The sequence below is a fragment of the Ornithorhynchus anatinus genome, chromosome 3 (genome assembly GCF_004115215.2).
Source record: "Ornithorhynchus anatinus isolate Pmale09 chromosome 3, mOrnAna1.pri.v4, whole genome shotgun sequence".
Lineage (NCBI taxonomy): Eukaryota > Metazoa > Chordata > Mammalia > Monotremata > Ornithorhynchidae > Ornithorhynchus > Ornithorhynchus anatinus.
This window is the reverse complement of record NC_041730.1, coordinates 113,856,319-113,871,002: the sequence shown is the minus strand read 5'-3', so window position 1 is coordinate 113,871,002 and position 14,684 is coordinate 113,856,319. Positions and strand designations below refer to the sequence as shown.

The window sequence follows — 14,684 nt, the reverse complement described above, 5'->3', positions numbered from 1 at the left end:
TTTATTCAGAGCAATGAAGGAAATTCTTGGCCAACCAGCTACAGAGGCCAAAATCAGTAATTGCCTACCTGAAGTGATGGTTTGCTGAATTGTGCTTAAGTGTAATTTTGTCCCTTTTCCAGGGCAACCGAGATCAAAGCACAAATGTCGACCTTTCCCTCGCCCAAAGAGATGCCCAGGTTAGTGACACATCCATGTCCTCTGTCAGTCCACTAGGGAGTTTTCTGAGCCAGTTGCAATGAACACTGCATTTCCCTTCAGTGCACACAGCTTCTATGGCCTTTGTTAATAAATGGGAATTTCAGGGTGATCACTATCGAAGTTACTGCCTTTGTAGAATGCATTAAGAAGCCTTAGCGGTAGGAGGATGGGAAGAAGAGGAAGGGTGTGATTCGGGGTTTGGGGGGGGGGGTGCTTTTGGTGTTGATTAACATTTGTTTTTAGTTACAAACCTGAGCTGTGAAAGTTGGTAGTATAGAAATTAAGAATTGTATTTGTTTCCTGGAAGAGCTTCCCTTCCCTGGTAGGTGATCCTAGCAAGGACTTGATGATATCAGAGATCTTTCTCGGGGGGGGGGGGGGGGGGGGGGGGGAGTGTGTGTGTGTGTGTGTGTGTGTGTGTCTCCTTTCTCTCTCCCCACCTTTTGTGTACAATCTTGTTATCCCTCTTGGAGAGCCTGGGACTTCCTTAAAGAGAGCCAGAGAAGCACACCTTCAATCCAGTTTCAGTGGCTGGGGATATGTCGTCTAAAGTCTCTCCAGGACATTCTCCATCAACAAACTAGCCAATTATATCAGGAGCAGACCTACAGAGCATCAGCGCTTGCATGGACGCCTCCTTGAGGCTCTACCATTTTCTGATCGGATACTTACGGAGTAACTATCAATTCACAAATGTGTGCTTCCAGAAACAGCATGGCCTAGTGGAAAGAGCAAGGACCTGGCAGTCATAGGACCTGGGTTCTAATCTCAGCTCCGCCTCTTATCTGCTGTGTTACCTTGACCAAGCCACTTCCCTTCTCTGTCCCATAGTTCCCTCATCTGTAAAATAGAGATTCAGTATCTGTGTGTTTTAATTTGTTTTATGGTATTTTTAAGTGCTTACTATGCATCAAATGCTGTTTAAGTGCTCGGGTAGGTACAAGTCAGTTAGGTTGGACACAGTCCCGGTCCCTCGTGGGGTTTATGGTCTTAAGTAGGAGGGAGAACAGATATTGAATCCCCATTTTGCAGTTGAGGAAACTGAGACACAGAGTTTGTGACTTGCCCAAGGTCACACAACAAGCAGTTGGCAGAGCTGGGATTAGAACCCGGCTCTCATGGATAGAGCATGGGCCTGGAAGTCAGAAGGACCTGGATTCTAATCCCAGCTCTGCCACTTGTCTGCTGTGTGATCTTGGACAAGTTATTTCACTTCTCTGTGCCTGAGTTACCTCATATATAAAAGAGGGATTAAGACTGTGAACCCCATGTTGGGACCAGGACTGAGTCCAGCCTCATTAGCTTGTATCTACCCCAGAGCTTAATACAGTGCCTGGCACATAGTAAACACGTAACAAATACATAAAAAGCAGGGAAGCAGTTGCTTTGATTATTGAGTGAATCAGGTTCAGCATTTTTTTCTCCTGATTGTCTGTCCCAAGTGTGTCCAGGCTGAGGTCTCCTTAGTGGCATGGCTTCAGAAACTAATGAACAAGATAAGTTTCATTTATAAGAAAATAGAATCCTCGGAAATGGTCTCTGCTTCTGAGCTGTATGAATTCTCCTTTCCTGCTAGGAGCTGTACGCCGCTGGAGAGAACCGTCTTGGCACCGATGAATCCAAGTTCAATGCAATTCTGTGCACCCGAAGCAGGGCACACCTGACTGCAGGTGAAGTGTCCCAGATTGACCCCTTCAGATTTGAGAAGCAGCGTGGCCTAGTGGATAGAGCTTGGGCCTGGGAGTCGGAAGGACCTATGTTCTAATTCCAGCTCCGCCGCTTGTCTGCTGTGTGACTTTGGGCAACTCACTTGGCTTCTCTGGGCCTCCGTTCCCTTATCTGTAAAATGGGGTTAAGACTGTGGGCCCCATATGGGACAGGGACTGTGTCCAACCGGAATAACTTGTATCTACCCCAAGACTTAGTACAATGCCTGGCAATCAATCAATCATATGTGCAGAGCACTGTATTAAGCTCGGGGGAGAGCACAATACAACAGAATCGGCAGACACATTCCCTGCCCACTACGAGCTTACAGTCTAGATGGGGAGACAGACATTAATAAGATTTAAAGATATGTACATAAGGGCTGTGGGGTTGGGGATGGGGACAATATTAAATGGCACAAAAATGCTTAACAAATACTGTAGAAACCATTATCACTTCATCAGTGGTATTTATTGAATGCTTACAGTGTGCAGAGCACACTTAAACCCTGGAGAGAGTCCAGTACGATAGAGTTTGGTAGAGCTGATCCCCTCCCGCACGCAGCTTACAGTCTAGTTGGATGGACCCTTTTTGTTTGAACTATGTTGATTCAGAGCCTCAATACCCAAGGGGTAGGAGGAAGAGGGGAGTATACATTCAATTCTGTTTAACTTGGGATTTCAGTCCATGCTGGGCTAGAATGTTGTTAGGGAACCAGGGACTGTCAGAACAGCAATGCGAGCCTTTTAGGATATAGCAAATTACCGCTTTTGGGACCAAATGGTTTGTATGCAGGTCCTGGCATCAGAGAGGGTGAGCGCTGCAGTGGGAAATTTTCTTAATACGAGTTGTGCAAGAATGCGACCCCTGTCTTACAGGAGAGCTGTGTGTGTATGAGCTTGCCTTAAGGAGTGGGAATAAAATGGAAACGTGCCTAAAAATGGTGACAATTTTAGTAACAAGTCACCTTTCTCTGGGGCAAGTCAGTCAGTTAATCGCATTTATTGGTCTCTTAATTTGCGTAGAGCACTGTATTAAGCGCTTGGGAGAGTACAGTATATGAGACACATTTCCTGCCCACAACAAGCTTACAGTCTAGAGGACAGGACAGGCAAGGACACTCACATGATGAAAATGGAACCCCTCTCATACTCAGGGGAGTATCAAGTGTGTTTCATCCCCTGGGTTGACGTCTAGACCACCCCCAAGAAAACGGAGAGGTCCAGAGCCTCTTCTTGTTGGCTTGTATGTAGCTTTGGAGGGTGTAGCAGACCCATGGGTGAGAGAGAGTTGTGGGTGGGCCAGGGTTCCCCGACGTGGGCCTAGCCATTCCCCTGTCAGTGTGGAGTGTCGTCTGGAGAGCGATACGGTGCTGCTGACTCCAGCTATAAGCGCTTGGGCCCTCCGTCTCCATTCCAGGCTCCTTGAGGTAAGGGAGTCCTCCTGAGAGGTCATTAGGTCAACAGGTAAGAAAGAATATTAAGTCAGCATGTTCCTTATAGCAGGGTCAAATCCTGTGATTTATGTATTTCAGTTAATGTCTGTCTCCCCCTCTAGACTGAAAGCTCATTGTGGGCAGGGAATGTGTCTGTTAATTGTTATAATTGTACTTTCCCAACCATTTAAGTACAATGCTCTGCACACAGGAAGCGCTCAATAAATGCAAATGAATAAATGAATGAATAATGAAGATTCCTCTCTCCTCCTAGTTTTCAACGAGTATCAACGCATGAGTAACCGGGATATCGAGAAGAGTATCTGCCGGGAGATGTCCGGAGACCTGGAGCAAGGGATGCTGGCCGTGGGTGTGTATCTCTCTCAACGGTCTCCTCCCCTGAGGGCCCAGAACCAGCAGCCCCGGGCTCTCACTCCCTCGGGTCAGCGGTGCTTTTACCTGTCGCTGGTCAGCCCAATCTTTCTCTTCTGGCTTGGCCTCACCAGTAGCGGCCCCTGGGTTCAGTGTGACGGTTCCTAAACAGATAGCTGTGAGGTTAGGGAAGGGAGTGCTTAGCCAATAGGCCGAGTCTGAATTTGGAAAGGAGTCAGTTCATGCATCCTGGTCTGTGTCCGGTGCTTTGGGGAGTACTGGGTTAAACTGAGTTAAATTGCTAGTCTGTTTTTGTTTGTTACTAGGAAACTCCTCCTGCTTGCAAATTATGAAACATACACTTTGTTTTTGTTTTTTTCTTTCTCTCCCACTACATTTTCCTTTTTCTGGAAAATCCCGGATCCCACTTACTTCCACTTACTTTCTACTCCTCTCCCTTTGCCAGAATGTAGCCTTATGTAAGTGATACTGGCAACGGTGCTACCTCTGTTTATTTAGTCCACTTTCCCTCTCAAACCGTTTTCTAGAGCCTAGGAGCTCTGAAGAAAATAGTGATTGCATATTAATAGGGAATTTCCAGAATATCATTGTATGGGTTGTATGTATGGGTACTGCTGTCTCTGAGGAAATTGAATCACATCCTGGAAATTCTGTAAAAATATACAGCCCCCCAACCCCAAACGTTCATTCAGTGTTGGATTTCAGAAGATGCTTCTCACATTTGTAAATGCCCCAGAACAATTTGGTTTGCAAATAAGGTGATGGCATTTGGTCCACGTTCAGTCTGGAGTGAGTACTCTCTGAAATAGTAAGCTCAGTTTTGCTCAAATGGGGTTCTCAAACTGTGTTTTGGCTGATGGTAATGGAGAGATTAGGGAACATTCTTCCAATAGCACGTGTGCCAGGACAATATCGGATCATGGGTGAGTAGTATCTGGAAGAATCCAACCCCTGGGTGAAAGGAAAACTTGGAGATCCTGAAAACACTCATTTTTATGACACACTGTAAGGCTCATTGTGTCCTGTTTTCCCCCCCATCCCTCCCTTGTCAACACATTCACCCAAAGTCTAATTGGCAAAATGTTTTTTGTTCTTTTGTTTGCCTTCTTCGAAGCTTTCTGGATGGCATATATGGTAATTCCCACGTATTTTATCCAAATTTTTTGGTGGTGTACTTATTGAATTGCAAGCATTACTGTGGAAACATTCATTTCATATATTTTTGTGTGCATTTCTGTCTGGTGTTTCCAGTTTTGCCCCTCTCATGAGCGACTGAGTGGGTTTTCCTGTACTTTACATCTCAACTCGTGTGTGTTTTTTTTTTCCCCCAATCTCTGTAAAATAATGCATTTGTGTGGACCTGAACACTTGTGCCCTTCAAGATTCTCTCATCTTACCCTGATCAGAGTTCCATTTGCCTCTCACTATCTTAGTTACCAAACACCTTTCCAAGTAAGAGTATGGCTTGATTTCTGATTGACTTTTGTAACCTGCATGCCATTTAGGGGAAATATGGAGCCAGATTCAGAGCTACATTTGTCACTTTTCCTCTTTTTTTCTGGGGTGCGGCTTTGTCACTCTGACCACTCCAACAGCCCAGTGAGTTTATTTGATCCTTTTATCCCTCTGACAAAATAGATAATATGATAGGGTACAAACCGAAAAGAAGGCAAGGGTGTTGATAGAGTTTTAAAAAGCAAACTCATGTTCTTGATCCGGAGAGAGAGCTATCATAACGACCAGATAATAATAATGATAGTATCTGTTAAGCGCTTACTGTGTCTCAAGCACCGTTCTAAGCGCTGGGGTAGATACAGGCTCATCTCATCAGGTTGTCCCATGTGGGGCTCACAGTCTTAATCCCCATTTTACAGATGAGGTAACTGAGGCACAGAGAACTGAAGTGACTGGCCCAAAGTCACACAGCTGACAAGTAGCAGAGCTGGGATTAGAACCCACGACCTCTGAGTCCCAAACCCGTACTCTTTCCACTAAGCCAGGCTGCTTCTCCAACTTTCCCGGTCCCCTCCCTGATCCTAACTCCTCTGCCTGTTTCTTGTCAGTCATGATTGGGTAAAAGTTTGGGGAAAAATGAACTATCAGCAGGGGTCTTCCATTTGACAAGCGAGATGTAAGTGACTCTCAGGAAGTTGGAGGTTGCTGGGCGAGTGGGTTTAAGGAGGAAATACTGCCCTAAAATATGTCAGCCTTTTAACTGGAATTTCCCAAACCAGTCCTGGCAAGTTTCTGCCCTCTCTATGTCCTGACTGAGTCAGAAAACAGGCTCACTAGTTTTCTTTTAGCTTATTTGTTCCTATTCAGTGCTTACCATAAACGAGCCCCGAGTTAGGATCTAAGCGAGGGAAATGCACTAACCGTTTATTCGCCCCCTTTCCTTTCCTCTACTCCTCCACGATTGGGACAGGTTCAACTCAGTGTCACCGTTTTCATTTCTGGATTATTTCCAGTGATTCACACTGGCTTCAGGGACCCCCAAAGTGAGTGCTTGGCCCCGGGTACACTGGGGCTCTGGGGAACTGTGAAGTCTCAACGGCCAAACCGAGAGGGGGGCTGTTCCCGTCTACCCGCAGTGCTCGCCGAGAGGAGAACGAGCACTGAGCAGGGCATGGATTTAGTCGGAATCCAGTAGAGAAGTCTAACCGACCCCGGGGTTTCTCTTTTTCAGTAAAATGCCTCAAGAACACTCCAGCTTTCTTTGCCGAAAGACTCAATAAAGCTATGAGGGTAAGTCCTGGGACCCAAGAGCCGTCTATGCAGTGAGAAAAACTTTCCCGAATGGGCTCGAGGAGAACAGCATTGAAAGAACGTCTTCCGAGTTTCTCCTCAGCCTCTCCTGGGACGATTCCTCTTTCAGCCCTGGCCTGTCTGGTTCAGAACTCTCCCACTAGCTTGCAATTTCCTTGAGGGCAGGGTTTGTGTTTACCAGTTCCATTGTATTGTACTCTCCCGAGATAAACCACTTCCATATTTTTACCGAGAAAACTCTACTGATACACTACCAGAACGATTGGAGATGGAGAGCGTTCTGGGAGAGATGTGTCTGGAGTGTCTATATGGGTCGGAAATGACTCGACGGCATAAGACAGATGTTTTAGTACCGTGCTCTACACCCAGGAAGTACTCAATAAATTCCATTAATTGATTAATTGCCGTGGAGAAGTCCGGCTCCCATTAGACAAGGGGAGGAATTGAGTAAATTTGTTCCTAAAGGAAGAAGCAGCCTCAAGTTTTCCTCAGCAAGCCAGTCGGGGTCCCCAATACTTTAAAATGTCTCCTTCTCCCTCTCCTCCCTTCTTCTCCCTCCTCCTCCACACTTTGAGAAGGAGGAAGGTGATAGCGGCCTCTCTGCTCACGCTCTCTGGGAACTTTCTTTAGGGAGCCGGGACTAAAGATCGCACCCTCATCCGGATCCTGGTGTCTCGCAGTGAGATTGACCTGCTGGACATCCGAGCTGAGTACAAGAAGATGTACGGCAAGTCCCTGTACACGGATATCTCGGTAAGTCTGAATGTCAGAGGCCCTTCTGCCGGATGTAAAAAAAAACAGGAACCTGAGTGTGGTTTGCTCATTAAAATAATAGTAGTAGCAACTATGGTATTTATTAAGCGCTTACTATGTGCCAGGCAGTGTACGAAGCGCTGGGGCGGATATAAGCAAATGGGGTTGGACACAGTCTCTGTCCCATGTGGGGCTCACAGTCTCAATCCCCATTTTACAGATGATGAAACTGAGGCCCAGAGAAGTTAAGTGACTTGCCCAAGGTCACCCAGCGGACAAGGGGTAGAGCTGGTGTGCAATTGACCCTGCCTCTCCCCCATCTTCGGAGCCCTCCTTGAAATCCCACCTCCTCCAAGAGGTCTTCCCCGAGTACCTTTCTTTTCTCCAGGTGACATCTTCCCAACTACCTCCTTGGCACTCAAGCACTCAGAGCTGCTGCCCCAAAGCATAGCACATCTGGGCATATCAATGTATATTTTTTCCTCAGTTTCCTCATACATTCAGTGGGGATTCAAGAAGCAGCATGGCGGAGTGGATAGAGCACTTAAAATGGAGGTTAAGTTTGTGAGCTTCATGTGGGACTTGGACCGTGTCCAATCAGATTCACTTGTATCTACCTCAGTGCTTAGTACAGTGCCTGGCACATGGTGAGTGCCTAACAAATACCATAAAAACCCCCCACCGTTGTTATTGTTATCCAAGTATTTACTTTCCGATTCACCTTTCCATTCTCTTTTTCATCCTACCTGTAAGTTTTGTAAATTAAATTGAAAACTCCTTGTGATTCTGTCCTGCACTTAGCCCAACTGCTTAGAACAGTGCTTTGCACCCAGGTGCTCAGTAAATACTAGTAGTAGCAATGTATTTATTAAGCACTTAATATTTGCAGAATACTGTACTAAATTCTAAGAGTATATACAGTTGAGCATTAGACATGGTCCCTGTCCCTCAGGGAGCTCATAATTTCAAAATTATGACTTTCATCATGACTCCAAGGTAAACTGATGCTAGTCTTTGTGGCTCTCTTTTTTTTTAATATATTATCTATTTTATTGTGCCTTATATTTTTTGAAGCCACACCTTTTTATGATTTTCCCCATGATTTTCAAGAAATAGGTGCTTAGCTATTGAATTGGCACATGGTCTAGTGGAAAAAGTAGGGGCCTGGAAATCAGAGGACCTGAGTTCTAGAATTCTGATCCTGACTCCACTACTTGTCTGCTCTGTGACCTTGGGCAAGTCACTTAACTTCTCTGTATTTCAAATTACCGCATGTGTAAAATGGAGATTAAGACTGTGAGCCCCATTTGGGCAAGTCAGTTAACGTCCCTGTATTTCAAATTACCTCGTGTAAAAAGAGGATTAAGACTGTGAGGCCCACGTAAACCTACCCCCGCATTTAGTATCGTGCCTGGCACATAGTTTGCGCTTAACAAGTACCATAAAGAAAAGAACCTTGGTGCCTATTTTCATGCTGACTTTGTTGGGGCCACAGTTAATCCGGTCCTGGGAGTCAGAAAGTCATGAGTTCTAATCCTGATCCACCACTTGCCTGCTGTTTGACCTTGGGCAAGTTGCTTCACTTCTCTGGGCCTCAGTTCCCTCATCAGTAAAATGGGGTTTGAGACTGTGAGCCCCACGTGGGACAGGGACTGTGTCCAACCCCATTTGCTTGTATCCATCCCACTGCTTAGTACAGTGAGTGCTTAACAAAATGCCATAACTATTATTTTATTATAAACGGGAACGTGCCTAATGGTGAGGTCCATGGGGTTAGTCCAGCTGGTAACGCTCTGACTTGAACCAGCCTGCTCGTGGGCGTCTTTCCAGAGCCGCTTGGAGTATGATACAGCCAGGGACTTGGGCCCTTAGGCCTCCTGGAGCCTGTTGCCATGGGAGACGAGCCGAACGGCATAACTGGGCTCACGTTGATTCACGGCCTGGAGGGAGCCCTGGAACAGACCTTTTTGATGGAGGGGAAAATGGGGAAGTAGAGATGTGGAAAAGGAGCCTGGTTTCCCTTTCCTGGTTTATTTCTCTGTTTCCATGACCAGGGAGATACATCGGGGGACTACAAGAAGATCTTGCTGAAGCTCTGCGGGGGTAATGACTGAGCATACGAGCCATCCAAGAAGAATATTACAACAAAAGACTAAAAAATTAAAAAAAAAAGAAACCCTTAACTTTTTTTTTTTCAGCTCAGTAAAACTTAGTAGAGGAACGGCCTGCGTCCTCTCCCTTCACCAGTAGTAGAGCAGTGCAGAAGGAAGTGGCTATTAATTTTAGATTGCTCTCTCAGGATATATATATATATATATATGTTTTTTTCAATCAACCTCTACTCTGGAGCCACAGATTCATCACATTGCTTATTACATCCTGCTTCTAGAGAAGTTATTTCCCTCCCGGTATTGCACAGTCCCATTTTCCTGCTGGACCCCTAAATCATGTTGCTCTTAGTTTGTGCCTTATATTTTTTGAAGCCACACCTTTTTATTTTATTGTTTTTTTAACAGTCAGCGCCATGGCCGAGTCTCCAGCTTATGTTTGTATACAAAATGTGGAATACCATCCTCATTACAGAAGGATATTTGAGGCTCATTGGTGTGTCCGATGAAAATGTGTCTAATTGTTGCCCAAAATGACTGTCCTAAGAGAAGTTATCTGCTTAATCTTCTTTGCAAGAATGTAAGAAGGATTCCCAACGAAACACAGGGCTCTTCCTTGTTTGAGAATGTGCCTTTAGCCTCAATATCTGTATCTTAAAGCCAACTGTAAAATTAAAAACTTCCACCTTGATGTTATAGAAATGAATTTTTCATTTCTTTTCATTCAGCGCCACCATATCCCCGTGGCCGGTGAGTCAGAGCTACCGGCTACGGGCGCCACTGGGGTAGAGGGCGCACGTAGAGAAGGCGCTGAAACAGAGCAGTGCCCACAGAGCAACGGCTGCTAGAGAAGCAGCGTGGCTCAGTGGCAAGAGCCCGGACTTGGGAGTCAGAGGTCATGGGTTCGAATCCCAGCTCTGCCACTTCTCAGCTGTGTGACTGTGGGCAAGTCACTTCACTTCTCTGGGCCTCAGTTCCCTCATCTGTAAAATGGGGATTAAGACTGGGAACCTCACGTGGGACAACCTGATGACCCTGAATCTACCCCAGCGCTTAGAACAGTGCTCTGCACATAGTAAGCGCTTAACAGATACCTGCCCATCAATCAACTTTGTGGCTAACTTGGGATGGAGTTGGGCCCTGGGCTTTTTCTATCACTTTGAAGTTCATCTTTGGAGATTGTTCCCGAGGGTGGGGTTTGTACGTTGGAATCTTCCCTGTGAGGATGGGCGTCTGTAGGGGAAATCCCTGAGAGCTAAATACATTTAGAAAAATCCGTGAATCGGTTGTATCTAATGAGCACTGACTCTGCGCAGAGCCCTGTACTGAGCACTTGGAGAAGTACCATAAAATAGTTGGTAAATGCAATCCATGTCTACAGGAAGTTTAGAGAAGCAGCGTGGTACAGTGGAAAGAGCGCGGGCTTGGGAGTCAGAGGTCATGGGTTCGATTCCCGGCTCCGCCACTTGCCAGCTGTGTGACTTTGGCCAAGTCACTTAACTTCTCTGTGCCTCAGTTACCTCATCTGTAAAATGGGGATTAAAACTGTGAGCCCCACGTGGGACAACCTGATTACCTTGTATCCCCCAGCGCTTAGAACAGTGCCTTGCACATAGTAAGCGCTTAACAAATACCACCATTAATTAAGAAGTTTATAGTCTGAAGGGGGAGATGGACATTACTTTAAGCTCACTGTGGACAAGAAATGTGTCTGCCAGCTGTATTGGAAAAGAAGCAGTGTTCTCTAGTGAATAGAGCATGGATCTGGGAGACAGAAGGACCTGGGTTCTAATCCTGCTCTGCCACTTGTCTGTTGTGTGACCTCAGCCAAGTCACTTAACATCTCTGTGCCTCAATTCTCTCCTCTGAAAATGGGGATTAAGACTGTGAGCCCTATGTGGGACAGGGACTAGGTCCAACCTGATCATCTATATGTACCTCTTAGCTTAGAACAGTGCCTAGAACATAGTAAGCACTTAACTAATACCGATTGTTGTTTTTATGATTATCACTGTTATTATTATTACTCTCCCAAGCACTTAGTACAGTGCTCTGCATATTATAAGCACTCAATAAATGCCATTGACTGATTAAAGATAAGGGAAATAGTAAGGTATCAGAATATGTAAATAAATGCTGTGGGGCTGGTACATCAAATGCTAAAGACTACACAGTCAAGTGCACAGTTGATGCAGAGGGGAGGGTGAGTATGGGAAAATGAGGGCTTAGTCTTGAGTTTTCTAAAAACAAAACAAAACTGAAAGCCAGGATCTATGCTTTGTCATTTGTCTCCACTCTCTTCTCTCAGGTGTGATGAGCTGCAGGTCTCCACTTCCTAGATGGGGGATTTGGCAGAAATGTGAAGGGAGGGCAGTCTTGACTCCAGCCCTCTAGGCTGTAAGCTCCTCCTCTAGCCTCTAAGCTCCTGTGGGCGGGGAATATGTCTACCAACTCTATTACGATGTACTCTTGCAAATGGTACAGTGCTCGGAAGATAGTAAGTGCTCAATATATACAATTAATTGGTTGATTCACTGAAGCGATGGCTTGCCCTTACATAACTTGACCAGGGATTTGCACTGACTTTTCCTTCCAGAAGACTGGTGATTCTCCAATGGTTGTCCATCCAACTCCGCATCCATCTCCACTTACCTTCAGCTTTAAAGCAGTTAATCACCTAGCCCTCCCCTCCCTCACTTGGGTAATCTCCTACTGCAACCCAGCACGCACACTCAGCTCCTCTAATACTAACCTCACTGTACGTCGATCTCGTCTATTTTGCCGCCGACCTCTTGCCCACATCCTGCCTATGGCCTAGAATGTCCTCCCTTTCCATATCTGACAGACAATTTTTCTCCCCACCTTAAAACCCTTACTGAAGACATATCTCCTCCAAGATGCCTTCCTGTCACTCATTCATTCATTCATTCATTCATTCAATTGTATTTATTGAGTGCTTACTGTGTAAAGAGCACTGCACTGAGCACTTGGGAGAGGACAATATAAGAATAAATGGGCAAATTCCCTTCCCACAAAAAGCTTACAACTAGATGGGGAGACAAAGATTAATATGAATAAATTACAGTTATGTGCATAAATGAGGGGATGAATAAAGGGGCTATAAGGCTTTGAAGTGGAGGAGAGTAATTGGCAGATATGATGAGGGGGGCATTCTTGGCCAGAGGTAGGATGTGTGAAAAAGGTCGGTGGGGAGATCAAGGCGCAGTGAGAAAGTTAATAATGTTGGTATTTGTTAAGCGTTTACTATGTGCAGAGCACTGTTCTAAGCGCTGGGGTAGATACAGGGTAATCGGGTTGCCCCATATGAGGCTCACAGTTAATCCCTATTTTACAGATGAGGTAACTGAGGCACAGAGAAGTGAAGTGACTTGCCCACAGTCACCCAGCACATTAGAGAAACGAAGTGTGTGGGCTGGGTTGTAGTAGGAGAATAGCAAGGTGAGGTAAGAGGGGGCAAGGTGATTGAGTGCTTGAAAGCCAATGATGAGGAGTTTTTGTTTGATGCGGAGATGGGCGGACAATCACTGGAGGTTCTTGAGGAGAAGGGAAATGTGGCCTGAAGGTTTTTGTAGAAAAACGATCCGAGCAGCCAAGTGAAATATGGCCTGGAGTAGGGAAGAGACAGGAGGCTGGGAAAGTCAACGAGAAAGCTGATACATGAATCAAGGTGGGAGAGGATAAAGGATTGTCTTAATGTAGCAGTTTGGATGGAGAGGAAAGGATGGATTTTAGCAGTGTTATGAAAGTCAAAGTGATGGCTTTAGTGATGAATTGAATATGTGGGTTGAATGAGTGAGAGGAGTCAAGGATAACTACAAAGTTATGGGTAGGGTGGTGGTGCTGTCTACAGTGATGGGAAAGTTGAGGAGGACAAGTTTGAATGGGAAGATAAGTTCTGTTTTAGACATGACGCTTGAGATGACAGGAGGACATCCAAGTAGAGATGTCTTATAGGCAGGAGGAAATAAATGACTGCAAAGAGGGAGAGAGATCGGGGCTGGAAATGTAGAGTTGGGTATCTTCAGTATTGAGGTGCTAGTTGAAGCTATGGGAATGAATGTGTTCTCTAAGGGAGTGGGTGTAGGTGGAGTATAGAAGGGGACCCAGAAAAGAACCTTGAGGGATCCCACAGTTAAGGGGTGGGAGACAGAGGAGGAGACTGAGAATGACTAGCTAGAGAGATGAGGAAAACTGGGGGAGGACAGTCAGCGAAGCCAAGGTTGGGTGCCCTTTCCAGAAGAAGGGAGTGGTCAACAGTTTCAAAGGCAGTTTGAGAGATTGAGGAGGATTAGGGTGGAGTAGGAGTCGTCGGATTTGGCAAGAAGGAGATCACTGTTGAACTCTGAGAGCGTGGTTTCTGTGGAGTGAAGGGGATGGAAACCAGATTGGAGGGGGTCAAGAAAAAAATAAGAGGAGAGGAATTTGAGACACCTGGTGTAGACAACTCAAGGAGTTTGGAGAGGAATGATAGGGAAATGGGGCAGTAACTGGAGGGATTCATGGAGTCGAGAGAGTTTTTTTTTAGGATGGGGAGACATGGGCAAGTTTGAAAGCAGTAGGAAAGAAGCCATTGGAGAATGAACAGTTGAAGATGGCAGGGGGAGGCAGATGTTTTGATAAGGTGGGAAGGAATGGTGTCAGAGGTGCAGGTGGAGAGGAGTGGATTTTGAAAGAAAGCAGGCAATCCCAACTAGAGAAACTCCTGGGAAAGATGGGAAAATTGAAAAAGGCAGGAGGGGGGAGGGGCAGGGGGGATTCTGGTGACATCACACCTGATAGTGTCAATTTTCTCAATAAAGTAGGTGGCCAGGTCACTGGGGTGAGGGATGGGGTGGATGGGACAGGGGGCCTGAGGAGGGAGTTAAACATCTGGAACAACTGGCGAAGGTGATGGGCATGGGTATCGATAAGGATGGAGAAATAATTTTGCCAGGCAGAGGAGAGGGCGGAGTTAAAGCACGCAAGGATAAACTTGAAGTGGACGAAGTCAGCCTGATGTTTAGATTTCCACCAGCAGCGCTCTGCAGCTCATGTACAAGAGCCAAGGAGGCGAACTGTGGAGGTGATCCAGGGCTGTGGGTTAGTGGTAAGAGATCGACCAAGGGATAGGGGAACACGTGAGTTGGGTTCATTAGAGAGGGTGGTGTTGAGAGTATCAATTTGGTCATCAAGGGAAGATAGTTTGGTTACGGAGGTTAAGTGGGGCATGATGACTAAGCCCTCATTTTCTCTTTTCTCACTCCCTTCTGCGTCACTCCCTCCTGTAGTACCACCGCCCCCAGCCCCACAGGATGTATATT

General features: G+C 46.0%; 1 protein-coding gene across 1 annotated transcript in view; it reads left to right on the top strand.

Annotated features, from left to right (window-relative positions):
* Window positions 1-10,065, top strand: part of ANXA11 (annexin A11) — a 66,051-nt gene extending 55,986 nt beyond the window's left edge. The window contains exons 10-15 of the mRNA XM_029060585.1: window positions 123-179; window positions 1,778-1,871; window positions 3,618-3,713; window positions 6,423-6,481; window positions 7,133-7,255; window positions 9,310-10,065. Of these exons, the coding sequence (XP_028916418.1) occupies window positions 123-179; window positions 1,778-1,871; window positions 3,618-3,713; window positions 6,423-6,481; window positions 7,133-7,255; window positions 9,310-9,369 (489 nt within the window). The 3' untranslated portion in view covers window positions 9,370-10,065. The remainder of the gene's footprint in view (window positions 1-122; window positions 180-1,777; window positions 1,872-3,617; window positions 3,714-6,422; window positions 6,482-7,132; window positions 7,256-9,309) is intronic.
* The last annotated feature ends 4,619 nt before the right edge of the window (window positions 10,066-14,684 follow it).